General features: G+C 42.2%; 1 protein-coding gene across 3 annotated transcripts in view; it reads right to left on the bottom strand.

Annotated features, from left to right (window-relative positions):
- The window catches only part of CEP95 (centrosomal protein 95), a 36,932-nt gene that overhangs the window by 15,790 nt on the left and 8,534 nt on the right, over positions 1–12,608 (bottom strand). For all 3 annotated transcript variants that reach the window (XM_005694013.3, XM_005694014.3, XM_013972299.2), the window contains 2 exons: positions 10,535–10,640; positions 9,071–9,186 (listed from right to left, as the gene is read on the bottom strand). In XM_005694013.3, the coding sequence (XP_005694070.1) occupies positions 9,071–9,186; positions 10,535–10,640 (222 nt within the window). The remainder of the gene's footprint in view (positions 1–9,070; positions 9,187–10,534; positions 10,641–12,608) is intronic.

Genomic DNA, 12,608 nt, shown 5'->3' with positions numbered 1-12,608 from the left:
GCCCCAGTGTACAGTATGGTGACTATAATTAACACTGTGTTGAGTAGGCAGTGCCCTGGGCGCCAGAAGCCTCCTCCTCCATGAGCCTAGTTCACACCAACTGTAAAGCAAACCCAGGCCTTACAGAGGCCTCACCACTGCCTCCCCAACTCAAGTCACAGAGCAGCCTGCCTCAGCCAGGTTTGCATCATGACGAGATCCTGCTGTGTATCTTATTACAAGGTGCTTAGGAAGGGATTTCTCCTTACTCACGGAAAAGGAATAAGGAAGGGAGGATGGCCAAGACGCCAGAGTACAAAGAATCTGAACTCACTTCTTCTCATGGGCACACCAAAACCACAACCATCTGCTGAACAACAGTTGATGAAAAAGATAGGAATCTACCAAAAAAGATCTCCTATTACTAAAGACATCAAAAAGGAACCACAGCGAGATGGTAGGAGGGGCAGACTTGCAATAAAGTCAAGTCCCATACCCCAAGGTATGGTGGGTGACCACAAACTGGAGAATAATTACATTGCAGAGGTTCTCCCAAAGGAGTGAGCTCCCTGGCCTGAAGGTCCTGCACTGGGAAGATGAGCCCTCAGAACATCTGGCTTTGAAGGCAAGTGGTGATTACTTTTAGGAGTCCAGAGGGCTGCAGGAAAGAAATTTCATTCTTAAAGGGCACACACAAAATCTCTATTCTGGGACTGGGGACAGAAGCAGTAATTTGAGAGGAGCCTAGGCCAGACCCACTTCCTGAACTCAAGAGTCTCCTGGTGAGACAGGTGGCAGCGGCAGCTCACCCCAGGCACACAGACACTAGTGGCAGCCGTTGTGAGGAACTCCTGCCACGTGGACCATGGTGCTGGCCAGCATCACTGTGGAATCCTACCTCTAGCTTATTGGCCCCAAGACCTGGCCCTATCCAAAGCCTGTAGGTACCAGTGCTGGGATACCTCAGGCCAAGCAACTGAGCAAGGACACAGCCCCACCCATCAGCTGATAGGCTGCCTTAAGACCCTCTGAACCTCACCCACCAGTGGGCATGCAGCAGTTCCAAGATCTAGATCCGCTGGCCCTGGCCTCGAGGGAGCCTGCTCTAGCCTCTGGACCAGTTTCTCCCACCAGGGGACAGACATCAGACGCAAGAAAACTAGTCCTGCGGTAGGCCAGACCCCTCACTGGGACAGCTGGGCCCCGGCCCTGGCCACTAGCAGGCCAGCACAAGCTTCAGGACACCCCAGACCCTGTACCCAACTGTGTCAGGAACTGTCCACACCCAGCAATCAGACACCAGCTCTGGGACCCCTGGGCTCTGCAACCAGACTCCAAGACCTGCCCTGCCCATGTATAGGGCAGCACTAAGCCAGGATCTGGCTTTACCTACCAACCAGCAGGAAACAGCTCTGCAGGCTTCAAGGGTCTGATTCCACCCACCACTGAGCCAGCACTAGCCCTGGGTGTCTCTGAGGTTACACAGTTAGCCATCTTCTGACCAGCCAACCAGCAGCTGGCAGCCTCTGCACAAGGCAAGGCCTGGCAACCAACTGGACCAAGGGCCAACCAAGTGTACCAAATAGCCCACCACAACCGAAGGCCCAATGCAGTCCTCACAGAGACAACTGCTAGAGCATACAGCTCAGGTGACGAGAGGGGGACATGTTGCTGGGATGCATAAGGCATTTCCAACAAAAAGCCACTTCTTCAGTAGGGAAACATAATCAACGTACCAGATACATAAAAATAAAAACAGCAACTTAGGCAAAATGCGGTGACAGAACATGTTCCAGACAAAGCAACAAGGTAAAACCTCAGAAGGACTAAGTGAAGTGGAGACAGACAATCTACCAGAGAAGGGAGTTCAGGGTAGTGACTGTATAAGATGATCAAAGAACTCGAGAGAACAATGGCTGCACAGAATGAGAAGCTAGAAGTTTTTAACAAGAGAAAATAAAGAGCAAAACAGAAACGAAGAATACAATACCCGAAATGAAAAACACACTGAAAGGAATTAAAAATAGACTAAATGACATAGGGGAATGGATCACCCAGCTAGAAGAGAGTAGTGGAAATCAGGGGCACTGAATGAATTTTTGAAAATGGTAAGAAATGACATTTTAATAGATTTCTAGCACAGTTTCATGTGTACTAACAGTCCCACTGTACAGGTTCCAGAAGAGAGAGAACAAGGAGCTGATAACATATTTTAGGACATAATAACTGAAAACTTCCCTCACCCGGGAAAGGAACAGATATCCAAGTCCAGGAAGTGCAGGAAGTCCCACGTTACAAGACAACTCTAGTTCTAAGAGTAAAAATTAAAAACTGCTCTTGTTACTAAAAGCAACAAGGGAGAAGAAACAAGGGGATCCCCTCAAGGATATGTGCTGACTTCTTAGGAGAAACTCTGAAGGCCAGAAGGGAGTGACAGGCTATATTTAAAGTGATGAAAGGGAAAACCTACAACCAGGAACACTCTACCCAGAAAGACACTCATTCAGATTTGATGGCAAGATCAAAAGCCTTACAGACAAGCAAAAACTAAGAGTTCAGCATCACCAAACCAGTTTTACAACAAATGTTAAAGGAACTCCTCTGAATGAAAAAAAAAAGGCTATAAGTAGAAACATGAAAATTATGAAATGAAAATGTTCACTGGTACAGGCAACCACACAGAAAAGGTAGGAAATCACCCACACAGAAAGCTAATAAGGTTAGAAGACAAAAGTAGCGAAATCATGAATATCCACAATAAGGAACTGTTGTTTAGTTGCCAAGTCGTGTCCAGCTCTTCTGCGCCCCCATGGACTGTAGCCCGCCAGGCTCCTCTGTCCACGGAAGTTCCCAGGCAGGAATACTGGACTGGGTTGCTGTTCCCTTCTCCAGGGAATCTTCCTAACCCAGAGGTCGAACCTGTATCTCCTGCACAGGCAGGCGGACTCTTTACCACTTAGCCAGCAGGGAAGCCCAGTTAAGGGATCCACAAAATAATTAGATATAAACTATAAAATCAAAAACAGTGACTGTGAGGGGAGGCGTGTACAAATGCAGGGCTGTTAAAAAGGACTTGAAAGTGAGAGATCAGCAACTTAAAACAATCATGTATATATACAGACTGAAATTAATCTGTGAGAAAACAAAAAATACAGTAAGACTGTCTCTTCAATAAGTGGTGCTGAGAAAACTGGACAGCTACATATTAATCAATGAAACTAGAACATTTTCCCACACCATATACAAAAATAAACTCAAAATGGATTATAGGTCTAAATATAAGACCAAAACCATAAAACTCCTAGAAGGAAATATAGGCAGAACCCTTTTTGAAACAATCATACCAATACCTTTTTGGATCTATCTCCTAAAGCAAAGGAAATAAAACCAAAAATAAACAAATGAAAGTGAAACAAATGAGACCTAGTTAGACTTATAAGCTCTGCCCAGCAAAGAAAACCATCACAAAAAGACAATCTTTAAAATTAGAAAACATCTGCTAATGAGATGACTGATAAGGGGTTAATAGCCAAAGTATAAATAGCTCATACAACTCAACATAAAAAACACAAACCCCAATTTAAAAATGGGCAGAAAACCTGAATAGACATTTTCCCAAAGAACACATACAATAGCCACAGGTACATGAAGAGACTCTCAATACTGCTAATCAGAGAAATGCAAATTAAAACCACAATGAGATTATCACCTCACACTTGTCAGAATGGCTTATCAAAAAGACCACAGATAACAAACGTCACTGGAGATGCGGAGAAGAGGGAACCCTTGTACACTGCTGGTGGGAATGTAAGTTGGTGCAGCGACTGCGCAGAACAATGCCGCAGCTTTTCAAAGAGCTACAAACAGAACTACCATACGACCCAGCACCTCCACTTTTGCTATATATTCAAAATAAAAGAGAACACTAATTTGAAAAGACACGTGCACCCCAATGTTCAGAGCAGCAGTCACCAAGATAAGGAAGCAACCTGTGCCCATTAACGGATGGATAGAAAAAACATGATTTATGTACACACACGCTGGAATACTACTCAGTCATAACAAAGAATGAAAAATTTTGCTATTTACAACAACATGAATGGACTTTGAGGGCATTATGCTAAGTGAAGTAAGTTAGAGAAAGACAAATACTATATATGAGATCACTTATGTGTGGAATCTACAAAATAAAAGCAGTGAATGTAACAGAAAGGAAATAAACTCACAGATACAGAGAATAAACTAATGGTTACCAGTGGAGAGAGGGACACGATGGGGATGGAGTTAAGAAGTACAAACTATTATGTATAAAATAAAGCTACAAGCATATATCATACAACACAGGGAATACAGCCAATATTTTATAACTGCGTGTTCAGTCACTCAGTTGTGTCCTGACTTTGTGACCCCATGGACTGTAGCCCGCCAGGCTCCTCTGTCCATGGGATTCTCCAGGCAGGAATACTGGAGTTGATTGCCATGCCCTCCTCCAGGGGATCTTCCCCACCCACGGATCAAGCCCGGGTCTCCCACATTGCAGGTGGATTCTTTGCCATCTGAGCCACCAGGGAAGACCTATAAAAACTACAAATGGAGTATAAAATTTAAAAATTGTGAATCACGATGTTGTACACCTGACACTTATATAATATTGTACGTTAATTGTATCTCAATTTTAAAAAAGGTTTAAGAAAAAATACTGTTGTATACTTCAAAGTTGCTAATAGAGTGAATCGTAAAAGTTCTCATTACAAGAAAAAATTGCTAAGTTTTAGGTAACGAATGTTAGACATACAGACTTAAATTGAAGAAAGTAGGGAAAACCACTAGACCTTTCAAGTATGACCTAAATCAAATCTGTTATGATTATACAGTGGAAGTGACAAATAGATTCAAGGGATTAGACCTGATAGAGAGCCTGAAGAGCTATGGACGAAGGTTCATAACACTGTACAGGAGGCAGGGATCAAACCCATCCCCAAGAGAAAGAAATGCAAAAAGGCCAAATGGTAGTCTGAGGAGGCCTCACAAATAGCTGAGAAGAGAAGTGAAGTGAAAGGCAAAGGAGAAAAGGAAAGATATACCCATCTGAATGCAGAGTTCCAAAGAACAGCTAGAAGAGATAAAAAAGCCTTAGGTGAAAAATGCACAGAAATAGAGGAAAACAACAGAATGGGAAAGACTAGAGATCTCTTCAAGAAAATTAGAGCTACCAAGGGAACATTTCATTCAAAGATGGGCTCGATTAAGGACAGAAATGGTCTGGACCTAACAGAAGCAGAAGATATTTAAGAAGAGGTGACAAGAATACACAGAACTGTACAAAAAAGGTCTTAATGACCAAGATAACCATGATGGTGTGATCACTCACCTAGAGTCAGACATCCTGGAGTGTGAAGTCAAGTGGGCCTTAGGAAGCATTACTACAAAGTTAGTGGAGGTGATGGAATTCCAGCTGAACTACTTCAAATCCTAAGATGATATTGTTAAAGTGCTGCACTCAATATGCCAGCAAATTTGGAAAACTCAGTAGTGGGCATAGGACTGGAAAAGGTCAGTTTTTATTCCCATTCCAAAGAAGGGCAATGCAAAAGAATGTTCAGACTACCACACAATTGCACTCATTTCATATGCTAGCAAAGTAATGCTCAAAATCTTTGAAGCTAGGCTCAATTTTAGAAAAGGTTTAAAAATACTTTTTTCAGTATGTGAACCAAGAACTTCCAGATATCCAAGTTGGATTTAGAAAAGGCAGAGGAACCAGAGATCAAACTGCCAACATCTGCTGGATCATAGAAAAAGGGAATTCCAGAAAAACACCTACTTCTGCTTCACTGACTACGCTAAAATCTTTGACTATGTGGATCACAACAAACTGGAAAATTCTTAATGAGATGGGAATACCAGACCACCTTACCTGCCTTCTGAGAAGCCTGTATGCAGGTTAAGAAGCAACAGTTAGAACTGGACACGGAACAACAAACTGGTTCAAGACTGGTAAAGGAGTACGTCGTATGCCAAGTCTGGATATTGTCACCCTGCTTATTTAACTTACACGCAGTGTACATCATGTGAAATATCAGGCTGGATGAAGCTCAAGCTGGAATCAAGACTGCCAGGAGAAACAGCAACAACCTCAGATATGCAGACGACACCACCCTAATGGCAGAAAGCAAAGAGGAACTAAAGAGCCTCTTGATGAAAGTGAAAGAGGAGAGTGAAAAAGCTGGCTTAAAATTCAACATTCAAAAAACTAAGATCATGGCATTTGGTCCCATCACCTCATGGCAAATAGATGCGGAAAAAAATGGAAACAGTGACAGAATATTTTTTGGGGTTCCAAAATCATCGTGGACGGTGATTGCAGCCATGAAATTTAAAAACACTTGCTCCTTGGAAGAAAAGTTATGACAAACCTAAGACAGTGCATTAAAAAGCAGAGACATTACTTTGCTGACAAAGGTACATCTAGTCAAAGCTATGGTTTTTCTAGGAGTCACGTATGGATGTGAGAATTGGTCCATTAAGAAGGCTGCATGCCGAAAATTGATGTTTTCCAATTGGGATGGTGGAGAAGACTGAGAGTCCCTTGGACAGCAAGGAGATCAAACCAGTCAAACCTAAAGGAAACCAACCCTGAATATTCACTGGAAGGACTGATGCTGAAGCTCCAATAAATTTGGCCACTTGATGCAAAGAACTGATTCACTGGAAAAGACCCTGATGCTGGGAAAGACTGAGGGCAGGAAAAGAAGGGGGCGACAGAGGACAAGATGGTTGGATGGGATCACTGATCAATGGACATGAGTGTGAGCCGACTCGAGGAGACGGTGAAGGACAGGGAAGCCAGGCACGCTGCAGTCCGTGGGGTCACAGTCTGACACGACTGCGTGACTGAACAACAAGATACACTGTGGTATTCTTTTCGCAATATACACAAATAAAGAATCATACTGTACACCTGTATAATACTATGTCCATTATACTGCAATAAAGACTTACAATCCGGGAATTAAAGTCTGAACTAGATGCCTAAGAACGTGTATGACGACATTAATCTAATGACTTAAACCAATATAAAAAGAAGCCACCATATGATATCAAACCCAAACACCTCAGCCTGGCTTTCTCTCAACCTTTTCTTTTTCCCTTGAATTGCGTTTCATCTGAATAGCTAAAATCTGAAAACAAGTAATTCACTTTTTATAGATACAACGTTTCTACATGCACTGGCTATCACAGAATACCATTTCTAAAACCACCATCCCTTTCATCCAACTCTCCGCCTTGAAGACACCTTCTCGCATTACCTACACTTGACTCTGGTATTCTGCTCCTTTGCCCATAGTGGCAAGTCTATGGGTCCGATCCCTGGGTCGGGAAGATCCCTTGGAGGAGGGCATGGCAAGCCTCTCCAGTATTCTTGCCTGGAGACCATGGCCTACTGTCTATGGCCTACTGTCTGACCTCCCAGGCTCAGGCTCTTTGAACACAATTCCTTGGAAAGGAGAGTCTATTCTTTCGAATTAAGAGTACCGACGTGCAGGATTTCAGAGATGCTTTTGCTGAATTCTCTGTCTTCACACTGGAAGAAACAGGGGCTCAGAAAAGAGAAGGGACTTGTCCTAAGTCACACAGCCAGTACGGTGTCTGGAAGAGAATGTGGGCCCCTTGACTGCCATAATTTAATGTACTTCATTCAACTCTACCATTCCTGTTCTTCAACTCCAAAAAATACTTACTGTGGGCCTGATGTTTCCCTAATTTGGGGGATACTAAGACAAACATGAAAAATTTTATTATACACTTCACTTATTTGTCTTATTTACTGACTGCCCCCACCAGTGGAATATACGTGCCGCGAGGGAAGGGAGTTGTGTGTTTGGCGCCGCATCACCACTGCCTGGCACAGGGAAGGCACCGAACAAATACTGACTGAATGTGTATGAGGTGGCTGCTGTGCCTGCAATTCAGCTTACATAACGTCGAACTCGAAAGTGACTGTGCAGTGTCGAGAATGGTGTCAGTGAAATAAGGCAAGGAGACCCCATTGTGGGAATACAGAGCCTCAGAGGCCGGGCTTTGTACAGAGTGAGTCTGCCAGGGACAAAGAGGAAGAGTATCCCAACAAAAGAAACTATATGGTGTTCCCTGCTGGCCTAATGGTTAGGATTCCGGGCTTTCACTCCTGCAGCCCAGGTTCAACCCCTGGTCAGGGAACTAAGATTCCCTCAAGCTGTGTAGCACAGCCAAAAAAAAAAAAAGAAACTTGTTTGGCCAAAAAGTCTGTCCGAGTTTTTCTGTACCATCTTATGTAAAAACCCAAATGAATTTTTCAGCCAACTCAATATATGATGACAAGAAAAGAGCAAGACAAGCAGAACAGAAGTGGGATGGCTGGAGGACGGCGAGGTGAGAGGCTCGAAACGGCCTGTATCAGCAGCAGACTGTCGGAAATGCGGCCTGAGCCTGGGAGAAAAACTGCCTCTGGATGTACAGACTTGGTTGAAGCTTGGAGAGAAATGAGTCACCCAGCTTGGAAAACTATGCTTAGTGGGTATTCTGAATGTGACTAAACTGTGAAGCTGCACCCAGGATTTTCTTCCTAGGGTATCAAGTCCCACATGTGCACTCACACGTGCTAAGTCTCTTCAGTCGTGTCCGATTCTTTGTGACCCTAGGGACTACCGCCCACCAGGCTCCTCGGTCCATGGTCTCCAGGCAAGAATACTGGAGAGGCTTGCCACGCCCTCCTCCAAGGGATCTTCCCGACCCAGGGATCGGCCCCACGTCTCCTGTGTCTCCTGCATTGGCAGGCGGCTTCTTCACCACTACTGCCACTTGGGAAGCTGCACGTATTACAGGACAAACTTACATACACCTGTCTGCCCATGCACTGGGACTCCCACTTGACTCATTTTGGACGACTGTTCATATTTAGTGGGTAATGGTAGCATTCTGGAATTTCAATTCTGGTATTCAGTTAGGGCTCTCTATTCTTCTCAACTTTTAAAAACCCCTAAGTATAACCATTTACATTTTCATAGTTGTATGCTGAATAATAACTGATATTTAAAGTTTAATTACTCACCATTACTTCTTAGAGAAAAGGTGTGTGCTGTGTCTCCAAGTCTAATTATTTCACCAGTGGATTCTGCTTCATCTCCATCCCAAGAGGAGCCCAGTGCCCCAGACGATAAGGAACACCTGAAAGAGTTTCCTCACTTACTCATGGCCTGGCCTGACCACAAGGGCCCTTCCAGAGAGGATCCCGAGAACTGCTTCAAGCAGCCTGCCTACGAACGCTCAGACTGGTCATCGCGATGTGAGGAAAAAGGGACCATTCCCCTTTGCTGCCTATCTGATATATGTATGGTGGGAAAAGCAGTGTATAAAGTGTCAAGGATTAAATGCATACGGGAAGACACGGAGAACAATAACTACTGGATACTTCAGGGGTGTGAAGGGAATCTGGGTAGGATTTTAAATCTGTACTAAACATCCTTCTATTGTTCTACTTTTGCACTTGTGTATTTTTTAATCTAATAATGAAAAATTCAGTCAAATTTATTTTCTGATAGTCTTCTTTAGACACATTTTCCACAATGTGCTGTATTTACATAAGAAGGCTTTGCTTGTGCTTTTCAAACTGACAAACTCCACAAAATAAATGATAATCAGATATTTAAAAAAGAATCTTTGTATGCTATTCAACCTCTACTTAGCAGAAGTATAATCAAGCCTGTTACAACTTACATTTTGCCTATGAAACTCTGGCATTTAATAGGCAACAATACCAGTGGACGACCACTAGTGCAGTTACCCAGCACTTTTATACTGCTGGTGGGCATCCAACATTTGCAGCCTTTTGGGAAAGTAATGTGGCAACTTTGAATCACCCTATATCATTCATAGTCTTTGACTTTGAATACAGCTTAAATATATGAGAAGAGGAGACAAACTGAAGTATGTATCACCTTAAAAAATAAATATATATTAAGAAAACTACCTCTACTGAAGAGAAGTGATTTAGTAAATTATGATGCACCCATTCACACAGTATGTTATACAGTGATTAAAAATCATTGTTGTTTATCAAGTTAGGAAAAGATGTGTTAAACTTTAAAATTTAGGAAATGAAATTATACAGACAATATGACTAAATCTGAAAAGAAAAATATAGTTTTTTTAAAAAAAGACTAAATTACAATAAAATGTTAATAAGTAGTTATTTAGTTCTGAATGATACAGTGCATCTTATTCTTTGTTTTTTGCTTCTTTTTTACTCCAAGTACTTTCCAAGTATTCTGCAAGGAACATAAATTACTTCGGTGATCAAGGAAATGTTTTAAATTAAGTAGGCGGTTCATGTTGAGATTATACATACCTCAGGTGCTTAAAACTCTCTCAGGGAGGTTTAAAACACGAGAAGTTAGTAAAATTCACATTAGCTTTGTTTTTTGCTGCCATTCTGGTATACTGTGTGCAATTTTAATTCTTAGTAGAAGGAAAAGCATAACTCGTTTTGATTAAATTCACAGACATTGAGAGCTACCTCTCAAAAGAAACTCTTTTCCATGATGACGTGGATTCTTTAGTATTTTCTCGATCTTCCAAAGGGTCTCCTCGATGGGATTCTTTAGAACCCTGTCCAGTTTCACCTGTTTGGAACAGATAAAAACAATATCAAAAAAAAAAAAAAACCACCCCAGGTTAAAAAAAGAAAAAACAAGTTAATGTAATTATTTCTCTACAGGGCAAGCATAGAGCTAAGGACAGCAAAACACCCTCAACCCCTTACTGGTCAACTAGGTACCTGTGAGAGTGAAGCAGGAGCCAAATCATTACTTGCAATGAGCATGCACTACATGGGCAACAAAGAAGCAACACAAGTGCTGCTTTCTCAGCAGAGTCTACGGTTGTACTAGCAATGTTTTCTTCTTTAAGCTAGGTGGTAGGTTCATGCATTCTTCATACCTCTCTATCTGTAAGGGATGTCTGAGGCAGAATGACTAGGGTGTAGCTTCAGAGAAACATGACTGAGTCAGCCTAACTCAAGCTCCCAGGCAGCCATGCCCTAACCAAAGAGAGAGACCACATGAGGGCGTGGATGAAATTTTCCTTAAGACTATCAATCTTGGGAATTCCCTGGTGATCCAGTGGTTAAGACTCTGCACTTCTCACTTCTGCAGGGGTTCATCCCTGGTCGGGAAACTAGGATCCCACATGCCATACCGAGTGGCCAAAAAAAGAGAAGACTATCAACCTTTTTTTCTACCCAACATACTAGAGAAATACATTTTCACAGTGGCAGTAACTAAGGGAGTGATTCTAGGAGGTATGTGGGTGAAATCTCCTACTTCAGACCTACCTGTCTGCATATTCTCATCCCACTTCTTACTTTTTTCTATTTCTATATTCACCAAACAACATTTTAACAACATTAGTCAATATTCATTGCGTAGTAACTCTGGGCTAGGCTCAGTACTAAACCACTTATGTGTATCTATTAACCTTTCCTACAACCGTGAAAGAATTTCCGATGGAGAAAACTGCAGCTTAGAACGGTTCAGTCATACATGAGGGTGGAAATTTAGTCATACAGTGGGCAGCAGCACCGAGTCCACAGTTTGCCTTCAAATTCCTCGTTCTTCAGTGGTAAACAATAATACCAGCTCAGAAGAAACTGCCCTATACCTGACTTGACTAGTAATAAATATTTCCTGTTTTTAATTGGCATTTTGAGATTCTGATCAGCTCCAGGTAATACTGCTGTATAAATCTGGACCTGCAAAGTTGAGGTCCAGACTTTAGAAAACATTCTCCAACTCCACGAGAGCAACTCCCTCCTAGCAGCACTAAGCTCACCATAGCCTCCTGACCTCCCCGGGAAGATTCCCCACTCAGCATTTCATTTTTCACTAGCCTCGCATATAAGTATCTCTCAGTTCTGTCCTCCTCTCCATTCCCATTATCATCCCCCACTACCTGTAATCAAGTACTATGTCATAAAAACTGCCGTCTCTAGAATGTTTCAAATCAATCAATCTCCTACAGGAAGTTTTCTTCCTCTTACTTTTGCTGCTAAAATGACTAGAAAACCATAGAGCATTGAAATACCTATGGCAGCCTTGAATTAGGTCAGGTTTTTTTTGCATGTCACTCACTCCCTCCCAATTCTGTTACACTTTTTATCGTATGTACTTATGGCACTCTCCCTAACTTGAGTATAGCTTTGAGAGCAATAAATACGGCATGCAGCTTTGACTCTTCCCAGTGTTCCTAAGTTGATATTTAACATATTAATATATTACACACTCTTAAGTTTTTTGAAATTAAAATAAAAAGAAATATAGAGTATGGGGGATCCTTCAAACTTTCCTTCTAGGCCTTATCTCTATATGCTTTTAAATCTTTTCAGCAACAAGGATAAAAGATAGAAAACTATCTCTGAAGAATTTAAGACTAATTTCAGATGTTATAATCATGGCATAGTTATCAGCATCAACAATGTGAGAATTAAGAAATCATGAGCCTGCCCCCATTTTTTGTCTTCATTTGTACTAGAAGTTATATAAATTGCTGCTGCTGCTCCTGCTGCTAAGTCGCTTCAGTCGTGTCTGACTCTG

Source organism: Capra hircus, chromosome 19 (genome assembly GCF_001704415.2).
Source record: "Capra hircus breed San Clemente chromosome 19, ASM170441v1, whole genome shotgun sequence".
NCBI lineage: Eukaryota > Metazoa > Chordata > Mammalia > Artiodactyla > Bovidae > Capra > Capra hircus.
The sequence above is the reverse complement of the archived record's forward strand: the minus strand, read 5'-3'. Positions and strand labels throughout refer to the sequence as shown.